This window comes from Rhipicephalus sanguineus, chromosome 5 (genome assembly GCF_013339695.2).
Source record: "Rhipicephalus sanguineus isolate Rsan-2018 chromosome 5, BIME_Rsan_1.4, whole genome shotgun sequence".
Taxonomy (NCBI): domain Eukaryota; kingdom Metazoa; phylum Arthropoda; class Arachnida; order Ixodida; family Ixodidae; genus Rhipicephalus; species Rhipicephalus sanguineus.
The window spans coordinates 119,819,198-119,836,481 of record NC_051180.1 but is presented as its reverse complement, the minus strand read 5'-3'; the positions used below and the strand labels follow the sequence as shown (position 1 = coordinate 119,836,481).

Here is a 17,284-nt window from a genome sequence, read left to right as displayed (position 1 = left end):
GGAGGTAAACAATGGCTGCTAATGGGAATGAGAGACAGAAGAAGTCGGCTTTTAGCTAACACTTACACTTCTACAGAGACAGAAGAATTCGGCTTTTAGTTAACGCGCACGCTGCGAATTTTTTATTGCTCAACAACGCACAGGAGAAATCTCCCACCGGCACCACCTTGGAGGTCAAAGGGTAAGACTTGTTACTCACTACTACGAGCACGACGAGGGACGAACGGGTGCCGCCTTAAGGAGCTTCGCCCCTAAAAAGTGCGACGCCGGCGAGCGTACAGAAATGCTGCCCTCGAAGGTATGTCATTAACATGCATATTTGTGTGTATGCGCAGTTTTCCAATAATTAATGCTCTCTCGATCGTGAGATTGTGGGCAATCAGCCGTTTCTGAAATGCTAATCTGATCTTTTACCGAGGTAGTTTGTCATTTCGCGTAGCCGCATTTCATTCTTGGCTGTATACGAGCGCATGAGCGTCGTTGTTTCCTGTAGCAACTGAAGTGTTGTGCTGGTGAATACATGCATAAAAGTCCGATTGCCGGCATGGAGGAAGGAAGCAAGAGGGGGTTTTGCGCAATGCGAAAGAAAGAAAGAAAGAAAGAAAGAAAGAAAGAAAGAAAGAAAGAAAGAAAGAAAGAAAGAAAGAAAGAAAGAAAGAAAGAAGGAAAGGAAAGGAAGAGAGAAAGAAAGGAAAAAAGAAATAAATAAATAAAGAAAGAAAGAAAGAAAGAAAGAAAGAAAGAAAGAAAGAAAGAAAGAAAGAAAGAAAGAAAGAAAGAAAGAAAGAAAGAAAGAAAGAAAGAAAGAAAGAAAGAAACGTTTTTTCAGCAGCGTTTTCAGCGAAGTTTTCCACGGTGCTTTTGCGACTTGTCAGAAAAATTGTACGTTCAAGCGCTTTAATAAGACATAGCTTTGCTGAGAGCGCGTCTAGCGCTGATAGTCTTGCGAGACCTTTCATTTAAGCCAATTTGCATTTAGATATTGTAAGGAGCCGCTGAATAAGCCACTGGAACCTAGTATTTTACTATGTAAGAATGGCAGACTTGGCTTGTTGGTTTAACGTATTTGAAGTTTAAGGCGCGAATAAGACACGGACGAAGGTGCGTGTGTTCCTTATCTTCGTCCGTGTATTATTCGCGCCTTAAACTTCTAGTATTTTACTCCTTTAGTTGACTTGAAAACACACACACACACACACACACACACACACACACACACACACATGTGCGTGCGTGCGTGTCTGTGTGCGTGCACAAGTACGTACACGGGCATAAAATAGCACAGTCTATGTCTCGTAATGAAACGCCCGCTGAGCCCCATGTGCCGAGGAATTCAATATAAACTCTGCAACAAAAGCCCAGTGGAATGCCCAATTTAAGTAGAGAATTATTGGAGCAGGCGGGAACAAAGAATATCCCATTCTGAGGCGATCGCCTTATAGATTATAAAATATGTTCTAAACGAAGATATACGCCAACGGGAGGGAGCAGTTCGCTTATACGTACCGATATTCACTCGCATGTACGCGTATAACGAGCAGGGTTCTCGACTCGCAGCGCAAATCTTATTGCACGAAATATTCCCGCTTGGGTCCACTCCCACGGGAACATATTTCCTCATTTAAGGTATGCTATATAGCGCACGCGTCACGAAAAAAGCTGCAGCATTCGTTGCGAGCGTCAACCGGCGCTCGCGCCCAATTCTGCTTCTGACATTTCGTTTAACTGAGAATGGCGAAGACCGCGAGTCCGGAGTTGGGCGCTTGTATACCTACCGCTGTAGAACGGACTATTCAAGGCACACTGCGTTGCGTCAGCCGAGCCCGAACGCCAAATTAGTTCCGCCCTTAGGCGACGTGACCTTTCTTGTGAGCCTTTCGCAGCTAACAAATTTTCTCAATGCAAGTGCATGCGCAAAGATATATATATAGCCAGGAATAGTGAAAAGAACCGTTCAGAGCTGCTTAATTTTTCATCTGCCACCGCATTCTGGCGAAATATTACTCATTATTTTGCGCATTCGACCGCTCGCTTGGCGGTAATTACCTTCTCTGGAATTCGCAGAAGTCGGAGAGAGAGGCTGTTGGTTCGGTGAGTGAATTTTGAACCCGCGGCTTTCACTACCAGCCGCCGCTTTGAATAGGCCCTTACTACAACGGCAGCCTTGTCTAAATGCCGAAGTGGAAGGAGAAACTGAGCGAGAATGATTCATAATCAAACTCAGTCGGGGAGAAAATTTCGCAGAAAAAAGTTTTTCATTCTTGCCACGTGTCTGCTTCAATAATGACTTAGATACAAAAAATTGCCCGTCTGGAAAAGATGGCAATATTATTTCACTTGCCTGCATGCAGGGTTCAAATTACCTGCGTCGTGGGTCTGAATACCTTATGGGAGCTTACTTGTTACCTGCCTTATTTGAAGTTAGATCAGTGGTTTGGCAATGACCTTTCTGAGAAATTCATTATGGCACACATGTGCTTGCACGAAAACAGGGTGAGGTTTCACAATGGCAAGAAACATATTGGAGGCATGACCGGAGAAGACACACGTCTCATTTTTCATGTTTCTGTGATACCCAGTGGATATTACTTTTGTTCTCTATCGCGAGTAGATCCCACCGGCGTTATCAGACCTCATCCTAATGAGCCAGTGAATGCGATTGACGCACTACGAATTTGACTTGTGGTCGGTACTGATGCTTATCGGGAAGCCATTTCTGCCGTCGTGACTGTGAGCCTATTATTAACCCATTATGTAACTGCGCAAAAAACGGACGGTGACACAAGAGGAGAGGAAAGCACAAACAGGCGCAGATTATCAAATGAAGCTTTATTGCAAGAACAAGGCATTATAAATGACGGGATAAAAAGCGAGGAAGGGCAAAGGGGGAGGAAAAAAAAAAGCCGTGAGGGACCATATAAAAAAAACCCAGGGCAGATCAACCATAGCACGCCCGTCATACAGGACCAAGATAACATAACTCTTTTTCATGTAAAGCAACAGAGGGAACACTGAAGCAAGACTCAGATTGCTTATCAATGTGCGCGGCCTCAACAAGTTCACGCGCTCTTTCATTTTTGTGGCGGAACAACACATAATGGATCATTACCAACTCGCTCAACTTACCACTCTTCTGCTATTATTAACCGCTTCCTGCATCTTAAGTCGCCATCATGCCTAACAAAAGTACTCCTGCCAATTTATTAACTAACGGACGCATGTGGTTTTAGGCTTTATGCATAAAGTCGTAGACTTTATTCAGACATGACGCGAAGTCAGTGATTTTGGACTTTATGTTTAAATCTAACTCCTTGCTCAATGTCTATTTCAGCACTTAGTGATTACGATCACTGATTGCTGAATATACAATCGTCAATGAAATCTGGAAAATGTGCTGCAGGAAAGTGATACAAGTAGCGTAATGTGTGAACACCCGGCTTTATTTTACTTGTTTCTTTGCTCATTTCTAGTCTGTAATGCGTTTATGCATGTTTGCTATGCATTACAAGCTCACATTTTATTCAAACTCTGAAAGCGCATAGCATCATCACACCATGTTGACATTTCAAAATTCTACCTCGCGGTACCTTGAATAAGAATGCGCAAATATTGTGCATTTTTTATAGTTCATATTATCTGTGACCCGTCATAGTTGAATGCTCTGAATGTATGCGCCCCTTTATGCGGCGTAGCTGGATGTCAAAATGCAGCGCCGCACTGATGTAAGCCTTTGACTTAGAGACTTAAAAGAACTTTCCAGGCTGCCATCCTAAAGCGACGTGTCTTAAGGGTGCTCAATGTACGCTGACGTGCCCGTAAATTTAGCATCAGACGTGAGTCATTGCGGCGAAGGTTTTAGAATCTGCGCCTGGTATAAATATAAAATGATACGTTTACGTCACTTCCGGCCGTGGTGCTTGGTCGTAGGCCACTTACCGCAGCTCTGATAATTTCAGGAATTGATAATAAACCAACAATGTTGCCAGCAGTAGCTGAAGTTCTTACACTATTTAATGTAAAGGGTGAGAGGGCGACATACTTGACTTTGCTGATAGGCATAAAAAAGCAAGTTCCTTCATGTCTACTTTTGTATGCCGGTGAATAGCGAAAATAAAAGTTAGCATATAATGTACAGGGCATCATCTACCTCAGCATAATTACTTGTGATTATCCAGCCAACAGGATACACCGCTGATACGAATGAAATAAAAATTGGATAATGTACGCCGACTCAAAAGAAGCGCTGAAGCCGTAAACAGAATGATAATTAGCAACGAGATAGCGTTAAAGAGCTCGTTTCCCAGAAAATCCGGTGTCGGCGTCGGCGTCTTTGGTTGTGAGGGAAAAGGCGAGATAAGTGCAAATGAAAAATTGGCCGCGTATCTGCGTGCTTCGCTGCAAATGTCGTCCAAAGACGATAGAAGAGGCGCTGCGGGAGATATGGACGCCATCTGGCAATACGTCGGGAAACATGAGTGCTGTGTTGCGGGCTGGTAGTCCCGGCGCAGCGGCAGGCGAAGACCGGCGGTGACCAACGCGACCGGTGGGGACCCCGGCCAGCCCGAACACGCTGTTTGGCGCGAGGCGCCGAAGGAGAAGAAACGTCCGCACTCAACGAGTACTCTCCACGAACTCTCTTATTTACACGTCGCCTGGGTAAAACAGGAATGCCAGAGCGGCGCCTCCTGTCATTCGTACAATGCAATACTGAACCGAAACCGAAACACAACATGAGCTTGTGCAGGGGGCACGGAGGAAGACAAGTTTCAGCACAGTCGCATTTTAATCGCACCTTAAGAAACTAGGGTTGTAACATGGTAGGGCGAGTAGGGCCAGAAGGACTGTCACGACGAAAACCTGCCTCCTCAGTCGTATTCGCCTGGAACGTTAGTGTGGCTTCGCGTTCCCTCCTCCGCTCCTGGCCTTTCCACAAAGCTACTGCCTAAGTACGAAGGCCCCTACCGCGTCCTACGTCAAGCATCCCCAGTTAACTATATTATTGGGCCTGTTCAATCATCTACGGACCGCCGTCGTCGCGGCCGCTAGACTGTTTACGTCGATCGACTGAAGCCGCCTTATGACCCACCAGTTGTACCTGTTCCTTAGGTCGCCAGGATGGCTCCTTTTCCGCGGGGGAGTGATTTGTAACATGGTAGGGCGCAGACAAGAACGCCTGCGAAAGAAGAAGACGAAGGCGGTTGTTGTTGGCGCTCGCGCTTGCTCGGCTTGGACCGCTGATCGCTTCAGCTGTGGCAATCTTTTAATAAACGCGTTACTGTCTCAACGTTGAACGCATACCATCAAGGTCTTTAAAATTGCGTATCTATGTATTTTCTATTAAAAGAACACACCACCTAACACTTACCTAATGATGTTACGCCTCAGATACGCGCAATATTTACTTTTTGATTGACAACGTTCACAAGTATGAACAGCCGTACCAGTTCAAGATGGGTGGGCGGTAAGCGAGTGGTTCAACTTTGGCCGGTTGGCTGAATCGGGTGACGTGCCGAAAGACAGAAAGACAGACCGAAATTTCTGCGTTTAAGTTCCCCAAGAAAGACTATCGGCTTTAATAAATAACAATAAATATTTGGTTTGAGTGGCAACCGATCCCAGGACTCCTGCTTGGCAAGCAGGTGTTTATACCACAGAGCCACGCCCGCGCTCAAAATTGCTTCAGTAATAGACACTATACGAATGTTAAGTCGTGCGAGAAGGATCATTAACACATGTAATATTGCGTGGCAGAAGCGCAGAATCACACCAGGCGTCCAAGCATGGGAAGTGCGCAACGAGTGGTTGGTTTAAAGGCCAACCAATTAAAATACAGAGGCATAAATAACTATGATCACCAGCAACAGCATCAACAACATGTGCATCTGCGAAAATGCTCGTGTTGCCTTATGGACAGGCAGTTAGTACATCGCCAACTCGCAAAAGGAAGAATTATGTCGTTGTGGGCACTTCGCAACTCTACTTGCAGTAGGCATTCTACGATAGGTTGAAAGGGCCAATTTACAGGCGCACAATTTGGAGACGGTCCTTTCTTTGCAGCGCGGTTTAGGTGTCCTCCCAGAAGCGAAGTCAGGCTAGTGGTTGAGAGGGCGAGGTAATCAGCGTCCGATTACGCCATCGAGTTCTACTGTTGCAAGCGAAACTCAAGCGTCCTCCAAATCTTTTGTTGTAGCAAGTTGTGCTTCGCGAGTGTATGCGGCCAAAAACACTGATCGAGGTTTCCCACTCGGGTTGTGAATTTCACTTCCGCGGATATCCAGTCACAATATCTGGAAACGAGGTACCCGTATGACTTGTGGCTGGTGCTCACATTCTTAATGTCATCATCAATATCGCATTCGATGAATTTGACGCTAAACGCTTTCTACGCAGGCTACGTGTGACAATTTCTGAAAATATTTACTTCAAGGCGTAAACAAATACGTTTCTTCTATCTCCACAAGACCTTCATACACAGTTACTGTGAGCATCGAGATACACCGGACAGTGGGTATCCATTTGAATTGTTTAGAATTTCGCAGTAATCTACGCACCACGCTTTTTGAAAGAGTATCAAAAAAAAATTAGAGCGAGATATGTCACCTTGAAACTGCGCCTAATACAACACCCCAGACAATTGAGCGGCGCTCTAGCTCGTACACTGTCAGAATATGATGAAGCAACGACCCTATTTATACCACAAATCATTCACATAGACGTAAATGTAGCACATAAGAAAGTACATCGTTTGTAGAACTTCCCTGCTCAACTTCTTAAGTTTTCTTGTAAGCTACGTATATATGTGATGTCTTCTCCTGTATTGTTGCTTAGGTAGTAGATCATTTTATGTCACCTTAAGAAAGCGGTATTGATTATAGCACCCCGCATGATGAAATAATCTTTGTGCTCATGATTGAAGAACGAATGACTGGTTGTTTCGTTATCACGGAGAATTAGTTTATTGTATTACGCAACATTACAGCTGTGATCAGGTGAAGCTTTAATTCAGGCATTGTGTAACAAGTCTCAAAAACTACATTTTGAAGTTTGAAAAATGTTCATAGTTTCATTCTGGGTATTTTTTGTCAATTATTCTGGTCAAAGTATGCATTGAAGTTCCTAATTCTCGTGCAATGTGCTATCAGTGTTAGTGCGTGACAAATATTGCGTGCAAACAAGGATGTGTTTGGCTATTAATTTCACATTTGAGCCACAGTTTCCGTGAGAAAGAAGCCTGTTGATGTCAATGCAGTTTTGTTAAAACTTTAAGCTTTCCCAGCACGGCAACTTATTAACGCTGGCACTGTAGTCTGTAAAACAGTAAGTTGATAATAAAGAGGAAACCACAGCAGTTCGACTAGGCTAGAGCATGTGGCTGGTATGGTGGGGTCTTACGCTATGCTCCAGTTTCTGTTGCTTATTCTCGTAGCAGTAACTCAGATGGGCTATTTTAGACTTAAAAACTGTGTTTGTTGTCACGCAATGCAAATGAGGCAACCACATGAGAACTCACCGTCCCTACGGATCCTTGCAAGCCAGCTCGTCGATTCCGTGGAAAGAGGCAGTCCTGTTGCAGCAGTAGGCTGTTGCGACAGAAGCGTAGACAGGAGCAACACAGACAGTACTGTTTTCACTATCACCAAACTGTGAGCTGTTCCCCGTTTTGTTGACGGTGAGAGTTCCGTCATTCGCGTGAACACCACAGTGCACGCAGTTGCGTTTTCCCATGACGCAGTCGTCGGACACATTATCCTGTCTGGATCCTCAGCGTATTCTCCGAATTCATCATCATCAGGCATGTTTTTGGAATCGCATCTCCCATGTCATCAGAAACGTACAACAGTACTGAATCTTGTGAAGGCGCTCTTGACATTATCAAAGGACACCGAACATTGTTCATAAACTTTCTAGCTAGACAACCTCATAATCATTAGTGAGCATTACAAGGGAACTTCTTGCTGCTGTGTCCATCGCAATCTTGGAGATACCGCTACATGACGTTTGGAGCAAGTAGCTAATGGTGTAATTTAAGATAAGTGGGAAGTTGTGCCGTGTCCTTGTTCTTTTTCTGTATTACTGGTCAAACCGCTTTGAACGCTATTACTGCTATAGATTAATAGGGATGATGTAATAGGACGAGTTCTGTCTGACGTGATCAATATCTAGGCCAACAAAGATGTTTGCCTGGGTTCCATAATGTAGCTTTCGTACTCAAGGAATGCCATCGGGACAGACCTTGAAGAATTAAAGCTGGACAACATTGAAACGAGCATAACAATAGCACCGTCAAAGTATCACCAATCGCCCTCCAATTGACGCTCTTGCCATTTATTCAGCTAAAATGCGGATCAGAAAGTGAAACAGAAAACGTAAATTACCTTTTAGTAATTGCATGCTGTCCTATGTCACCTATAGGACGACAGCTTTCTCAACTTGCCTCTCGCTTTCACGATCTTAAGGGTGTTTCAAGATTATCTCCTAGAATCGCATGACGAAAAGATTGCTCACCAAGGAGCTTATCCCAACGGCATCTGTAAAAGCAGAATCTGCCAAGACTCGTCTTTATAGCGAGCTGTCCTATTCAAGAAAGAAAGAAAGATCGAGCACATCGGAGAGCATGTACTGGGCAAAGTTTGCTACCAGTTTACAAACAGCCACACCTTCCGATCACTTTGTCAAAGCTCAAGCAAACGTGGAACGGCAACTCCAAATGTTTTCTCTGTCAGTGCGCAAAGATAATCGGCACACTGCTGCTGGTATCCTTCGGGTGTGTCCTTGAAAGGAAGTAGAGCAAGAGCACCCAGATTAGCTGAATGCAAGGATACGTCTTCATCGAAGATGCGACCAGTTGACACCGATGCCAGCGATCTGTGTTGAGTGGCGTGCCACGTGTCCGCGCGGAATCGCGCGCGCTTTCCACTCTCGAAATTCCAGGAGGAGTGAGCAGGAGCAGCAGTGGACAAGAGGAAAGACTGTACGCCGGACGCCACCGCCAGCCGGAGAGCGGTAACCACCGCCGCACTCGGCGACTCCACCGCATTCAGTGCTTGCGACGGGTCACCAAATCCCACGTTGGGCACCGACCCTTCCTCTCGCCTTCGGGAGAGAGAGGAAAATCAAATGTAGAGAGAGAGAAGTTGAGGGAAACAGGAAGGAACGGAGCATGCGCTATCGTCCGCAAGCGAGAAGCCAGTCTCGCTCCCACCCTAAACTGTACACGCCTGCTCTCGTATATTTCGCCGCCTGCGGCGCCATCTGATAACGGTAGTCAGAACTTTATGGCGCCAATTTTGCCGTGGTGGTTTGTGGCCATTGCTATATGGTTGTTCTTTTAAACTTCGTTCTGGTTTTGGTATATTTCTCTCTCTCTCTCTATTTTTCAAGCTTCCGCGTAATTTCTAGGTGCACCCGAGCTCTTCGAATAGCGGAAAAGTTCGCAGTCGAAAAATAAGGACGTGCATCTAGTACGAGCAGATAAGGGGAGCAGGTGTGGTGTTCCTGGTGCTCGCGCTGCGTTTAGGTTCACTCTTGTTACAATAATTTGATTACAGTGCGGTTTACTGATAGCGTGGCGTCGGGAATCCACTCAGTCGACTTTCGCTTCTTGTCACTGCATATCGCAGCTTCTTCTTTGAAATTTTATTTAGGGTACGACAATGGAAGGAAATCAGTTCTATATGAAACAGTGGGAATTTTCGTGATATTACAAAACAAAAAATAGGCATTGCTGTAGAAGCCGCCAGAGAGGCGCCCCGTATATATATATATATATATATATATATATATATATATATATATATATATATATATATATATATATATATATATATATATATATATATTCTTCTAGGCTTCGTATCAAGGGAATGCCACACCGCTGGTGCCAGGAATGTGCTTAAGAATATATTAAAAATATAGAAAGATGGCGAGTGAGCTTGCCGTCGACACTAATGTACCTTCGCAATATGCAAGAACTTGCATTTCTGTTACATTAAACATGTTTTGCGCAAGAACTGTCTCTTTTATTGCTCGTGCATTGCCACGGTGCACTGCTTTTATGTCAATATTTATGATGACATCATGCGCAAACAAGGAAGAATGCGCGCACCTGTGTGCAAATCTTGACTATCATTGTCTGGCTGTAGATTGGCCGTTGATGATGAATATTGTAACGTGGTCGGGATGTTGAAGAAGGCGGTAGTAGAGGTGTTCAAGGCCAAACTCTTTATTCGGGTGAACTTGTGCTCAGAGAAATGAAAATTTATTGTGCATACAAGTAATACATGCTCTACACTGATAGCGACAACCCCTGTCGTCGGTCGTCGGTAGTCTGATCATAGGTGTAACGCGTCTTCTTTTTACACACCAATCATGGAAGCTTGCAGCGTTATCGCTGGTGCTGGCGTAAGTTTTTGAATAAACTTGACTATTCGCGTCCTACGCGTAGTCTTAAAAGAATGATCTCAAACAATCGCGAAGCTTCTTAAACAATGCGGTGTGGCCTGCGCCGACCGTTGCTAACAGTCTTTGCGGGGGAAACCCGAAGGCATCAAAATAAAACACACATGGCAATACCAAGTAATGAACAGCGGCCGTTTAAATTTTCTTTTCAATTCGGACAATGATGGACATATGAACTCGTTCAGAAAGAGAACATCGAAGTAAAATCTCACAGAGTCCCTTATGCAATCGCCTAAGACGACTTGAAGGTGTAAGCTACGTTGTTTTTCTTATTCGATGTATTCATCTTTCCCCCAACGCCTCCGGAAGCTTTGTGAACTCAACGTGGTTTCACACTGCGTCAATGATCGGAGACATAACAAATTTTCTACACCTCTCGTGGCTTTGCACAGCCTCCGTGATCAGCCCTACTATGACCAATCGACGATATCATGTGATTACGTCAACATATGACGTCATAATGACGTCATCTAAGTGTCATGTTACATTGAGGTCTTGTGTCTTTTGGTACGCCGACGCACACACATTACTTGTGTATCACGTGATTTTGACCGACCTTTATTACTTAGGTATTTTTTCCTCAGTCATGTTGATGCTGACGCCGGTCTCGCGATAGCCCAGCAGGTCTCGCCAAATCTCGAAGACGCCGACACCGACACCGACAGCCAATTTTTGCCTTTCATGAGGCATCGAAGGCTTTCGCCTTAAGAACGTGTTTGAACCTCACTTTGATGTCTATGCAAGACGGCTACGATCAGAATGCTCTGAAACTGGGCAAAACATGTAGCCTGCGTGAAGTGTAGTGACTCACGCTTGGCTAGACACCTAATAAAAATATTGGGGACCCTCGGCTTCGCCTTAATCTTCGCATTTTTTAGAGTTTAACGCGATAGTGATAGCCGCACGCACGCACGCACGCACGCACGCACTCACACACACACACACACACACACACACACACACACACACACACACACACACACACACACACACACACACACACACACACACATGCACACACACATGTACACTACTATATCGCCTTCCCAATCACTAGCCTGCCTTCGCTTCTCGGTCGAGATTTAAACTGTGCCTCAAGGAAAGCCAAAGTGCAAACGCCCTCCGGTTGCTATTTTTATTTGCATCTACCTCGAATTTTCGCTCACGGCCATCGCGGCTTTTTCGCTCACATCCAAAAGACGCGGACGCCGCCGGCACCGAAATTTCTGCGAAACGAGCTCTTTACCGCTATCACGTTACATTGTGTCTTTGAAGGCTCCATATTCAAAGTCTTGAAGCCCAGATACAATAGGAACTTTGCTAAGCGCATTGTCGGCGCGAGATATCATCGTGCGCAAGAACCGTATTCCACAATACGTTCAACTACTTCTGCTTGACGCTGTATTCTTGGCAACCTAGAATTTAACGCCGCTGTGATTCGGAATACAGCCTATGTGCGCCTCGCTTCCCAGACGAACGACCGCATACTTGTGGCAATTTTTATTTTTATTTTCTTTCAATTTGCAGCCACGGGTAGAGTTAGAGGCATACAAGGAAGAAAGTTACATACGGTACTTATTTTCTCTCCGTGCCTCATTCACAGCCGGGAACAATATTTCTCGCTGAATGTGCTCAGAGTGACAGCTTCTTTTAAAAGGTGTCACTCCTATCTAGTAGTTAACATTACTGCTGAGCTTATCTATTTATTCGCGCAATCATTTTATGAACTGAAACCCGGACGTGTTATAGGAGCCCAAGGATGATTTCTCTGAGATGTAGGCCGCTTGCGGAACAGTTAATCAAGGCGCCATGGAGAATTTACCGAATAAACAATTTCGTGTGCTCAAGCAAACTAAAATAAGATGCAACAAAGTAAGCAGGTTGATCAGAAGACGATCAAATTTGAGTACCGTAAAATCCCGAGCAAGCGCTCCCCCCCCCACCCCCCACCCCCTACGGCGAAGGATACTCCCACAAGATTTGGAGCGGGGAGCCCTTGCTCGTTCGCAGATCAGAATTCAAGATGGCGCCGGAGCAGCCCCTAAGAATAGGATGCTAACCGTGCTTCTAATGGAATGCTTTTTTGAATACACATGGAGTCACTGCTGTCATTCGCCCGACGAGAGCGAATAAAAACAGTAAATGAAGTAGTGGAAGTGGCAGGCGGGGAGGAGCGGTGGGGGCGCTTGCTCGGTCACTGACGCATATTTCAATTCTTTCTAAAAAATGAGGGGGGCGCTTGCTCGGGTAGGGGTGCTCGCTCGGGATTTTAAGGTATATTGTACAGCGAGATAGGATCAGATCAATGCATTTTTTTAAAGATAAGTGCCTTACCTGCCTTTATTACCTTAAAGAACAAAAAAAAAACTGTTATACAAGAGAAAGATCCAGCAAAGAATAAACACCGTCGATCATATGCCACGGGGTATGATTACGTTAGATATGAAGTAGGAACTTGTAAAGCAATCGTTAGCGGTGTCACATTAAGTGCACAGATTCTGATATCCAATGCAGGGTTTCGTCTAAAACGTTACGAGTGCTGAACGCAATTTAATGTATTTACTAATCTATGATTGTGCCGGAGAAGACGTAAATTCTACAGCAACGTCTTATGCACGCTCTACTGTATTTATATAATTCAATGTACCAGGTACTGCATGGCCAGCTCGATATTCATTGACACCTCGAACATGAAGTTCTCATTACCTAGAAGCATTATTCAAACTAGAAAACGTGGATTTAGCCGTATAAGCTGCAAACAACGCTATTAGACGGGACGAAACCAGTAAACACGGACCACTGCGCTCATTAAGAACAGTTCATTCGTTCAAGCAACATATAAACTCAACATACCAAATAAAAAATTCATGGAAACCGGCACGCGCAAAACCGATGCTGTGGTTAATCTAACAGGAATGATACTTCTCTCGGAAGGAGTGAAAATGAAGCGAGGCTTACACATGCTCACCACTGCTGTGGATATGGAAGGCTTCAGATATGAGATGTGCGCGCTCATCATGGTACTTTGAGATTATAACGGAACTTTAAAGTGCGGCTGCCAGCCGCATTTTAAAGTCTCCATTATAGGAGTCCCCTTTTGTGGTGCTCTTTCCTATTTAAAATCGTTAACCAGCCAGCGCGAATGCGTACCCTTGTGATGTAGAGTTTTTTTAGCTCCTAACTTGCAATAGCAGCACTAAATTCACGACATCGTTTCCCTGTCTTTTACGGTTAATGGAGGATATGGAGGTTCTGTTCCTACGATGTAGACTCTAACTAAAAGAAGACTCATTTGAGATTTTTTTTAGTCCTCGCTTGCTACGTATATGACTATCTTTAACGAGACACGCCAACTCTCTTTGGAGATCGTTATATTCTCGTCGAAGGGTCGTGAGACCCAAAAGAGAGACATATACGGTGCAAGTCAGGCCTCACCGAAAGTAGTGACGCCTAGCCTTTATTATTCTTAGAGTGTACGCAAACAACTGCATTGCCGATGAATGCATCAAAGTTGGTTAATAAACTGTTGCTCTCTACAATCGTGGCCTTATGCTTTTGCTTTTCTTCAAAGGAAATCTCTTGCTGAAAGCTGGAACCACCGAAACACCGCTTTCGGCAACGAAATTTTCCAATTTTTACGGGTCATAAGTTCTGCTGCAAGCCGCAACAAAAAAGGCGAAAGTAAAGAATTTTTTTTTGCTGTGTGGTATCACATCTGCTTATCGATTAACGGCAACAGAAAGAAATGTACTTTGTTTAAATAAATATCCCTAAAGAAAGAAAAATATTTATACTTTCACAAGAAGTTTATGGCACTTGGAAAGAAAAGGAACTTGAAAATTTGCTATTGCAGCAAAATATTTTATCTGCTGTTCTAAACCAGCGAACTCAATTCAGAACTTATATCGGCATTACTGCTCGACTGCGTTACCTTTTACTAGCACTTCGATGTATGATGACACGACTGTAGTTAAGGAATCGGCAGAACGATACCTTCCGATTGGCCCCTCCGGGGACTGGGACTACCCGGACTACCGGGGCAGGCCGCTGGAAGAAATCGACTCGCCCTTTACGAAACTTGAGATCGAAGAGGTGCTTCATGCGCTTAATAGTCGCTCAGCCCCGGGTCCTGACGAAATTACGAACAGGCTGCTGCGTAATCTCGATGATAGGTCCATCGATAAGTTAACCGAGGAGGTCAGTCTCCTCTGGGCAGAAGGCCGAGTGCCGGAGGCCTGGAAGACCGCCTCGGTGGTACTCATTCCCAAGCCGGGCAAGGCACTCACCAAGGAGAACCTACGTCCCATCTCCCTAACATCTGGCGTAGGGAAAGTGATGGAGCATGCGGTACACAACAGAGTCTCTCGGTATGTCGAGAATAAAGAGCTCTTTCCACACAACATGGTAGGCTTCAGGCCGGGTCTGTCCACCCAGGATGTGATGCTCCTGATTAGGAGGCAAATTATCGACCGACGAACCCTAGATATTCGGGGAATATTGGCCCTAGATCTCGCCAAAGCGTTTGATACTATTTCACATAAGTTCATCCTGGAGGCGGTCGAGAGCATGGGGTTAGGACCAAGGTTTCACGCCTATGTTCGCGCCTTCCTCAGGGACCGCAAAGCAACCATAAAGATTGGGCAGTCAAAATCAGGAACCTTCACCCTGGGTGTGAGGGGCACGCCGCAGGGTGCGGTAATTTCGCCTCTCTTGTTCAACATAGCCATGAAAGGCCTCTCGGAGCGTCTTTCCACTGTAGCCAATACAAACCACGCCCTATATGCCGACGACATCACTCTCTGGTGCATGGGAGGTTCGGATGCTGAGGTGGAGGAAGCGCTCCAGATGGCGCTGTCTATCACAGAAAGTTTTTTGGAGGGCACGGGGCTTCGGCTTTCACCTTCCAAATCGGAGTTGCTTCTCTACAGACCTGTTAGGCGTGGGAGGAGGCCCCACTCACCGCTTGATCAGGTACAGATTGCGCTAACCACAAGGGACGGGCAAGCGATTCCCAGAGTGAACTGTATTCGAATATTAGGTTTCCTTCTTGAATGCAACGGCAGAAACACACAGGTTTTGGCCCGCATCACCTCCAAGACGGAGAACATGATTCGGCTTATTTTACGTGTTTCAAACCGCAGGGGAGGGCTGAGGGAAAGTAATCTCCTTCGGCTCTACCACGCGTTCCTCATGAGCCATATTATTTACGTCGCATCATCTCTAAATTGGTCTAAACGAGAGGAGGATAAACTCGACACTTTAATGCGGAAAAGAATTAAAAGGGTGCTAAGACTCCCCATGAGTACCGGCACGGACAGGCTCATGAAGCTGGGCATGCACAACACCCTCTCGGAGGTGATTGAGGCACAGCAACTAGTTCAGGTCGCGCGGCTCTCCTCCACCAAGGCTGGGCAGCGTCTCCTACAGTCGCTTGGATGTCATCATACGGGCAGTGCGGAACAGAAGATATTTTTATCACAAACAATGAAGGGTACTTATGAGGTGGAACCCTTCCCGCGTAATGTACATCCGCGGTACAATGTTGGCCGGCGAACGGCACGGGCCAAGTCTCTGCTTGACTTCGTATACGAAGTCAAGCATCGACGAAAGCCACCTTTCCCGGGGATTTACCTATAGGTAAATCCCCGGGAAAGGTGGCTTTCGTCGATGCGGCGCAGTATGGCCGCTCGGACAGCTTTGCGGCCGTGGTTGTTGATCATCGCGGTCGCGTACTAAACTCAGCTTCCGTTAGGAAGGTGTCTGCCTCCGTAGCAGAGCAGGTAGCGATAGCTCTAGCTATGAAGGACCCTTCGCGTCCCGAGATATTCACCGACTCTAGGGCTGCCCTCCGGGCCTTCGCTTCGGGTGTGGTCTCAAGAGAGGCTGCCGCTATTCTCAGTTCGAGGGCTGTAGGAAGCTTTCACACAATTACCTGGTTACCGGCCCACATGGGCTCAGGGGTTCATCCGACAGTTCCCAACGTCAACGAACTTGCCCATAACCGTGCGCGAGAAATCACGTGCCGCGGCGGTGCGGGCGGGTCCGGAGGCGGCTTGACGGAGAGCTTCAGGGATCCACTTGGCACCTTCAACGAAGTTACTTCGCACTATCAACTGTCAAGGCGGCGATACCCCCTCCCGCATTCCAAGCTTACTAGGCCGCAGTCGTCTGTTCTCCAGATGCTGCAGGCAGGTTCCTTCCCGTCTCGCAGCACGTTTAGCCACTTTGCTGAAGGCATAAATCCAGGATGCCCTAGCTGTGGGGCGGATAATTGCACACTCGCTCATATGCTCTGGCAGTGCCCGGCGTTACTTAGCGCAAAGTTCAGCACAGAAGAGGACTGGGACAGGGCTCTTAAAAGCAACGAGCTCTCAGTCCAGCTGTCGGCAGTCCAGGAGGCCTGCGAACGGGCGAAGGGCCACGGTCTTCCAGTACCGGCGTGGGCGCGGCCAGCAACTGCGGCGGGCCCCCCTTCGGGGGTTGTCTGATCGTGGTTCTCCAGGACCAAATAAAGTTCATTTCATCATCATCATCAATGTATGCTACGTTCCTATGTGCTGAGCTGACGACTTATATCTGCCTTACTGTGTTACTCCGTTATTTTGTACCACCGGTAGAATGATAAGCGTACATCCTTTTCAGCTTTCTATTACGCGGCTCATTTCCCATGCAGCCATTTTTACTGGTTCTGCCACTTAGTGAGGTTTCCGAAAGTGCGCTATCTGAACCCTGCAGCTCATAGAGACATGTTCGCTTGTGCAGCTTCGCTTCTCTTGAATGTTCATACTTAAGATGTTCCCCTCAATTAGTTCCCTAAATGCTTTGC

General features: G+C 46.0%; 1 protein-coding gene across 1 annotated transcript in view; it reads right to left on the bottom strand.

The window, feature by feature from the left end:
* LOC119394208 (uncharacterized) overlaps positions 1-9,036 on the bottom strand; it is a 59,487-nt gene extending 50,451 nt beyond the window's left edge. Inside the window, exon 1 of the mRNA XM_037661483.1 lies at positions 7,511-9,036. Coding sequence (XP_037517411.1) covers positions 7,511-7,796 — 286 coding nt within the window. The 5' untranslated portion in view covers positions 7,797-9,036. The remainder of the gene's footprint in view (positions 1-7,510) is intronic.
* Between the last annotated feature and the right edge of the window lie 8,248 nt (positions 9,037-17,284).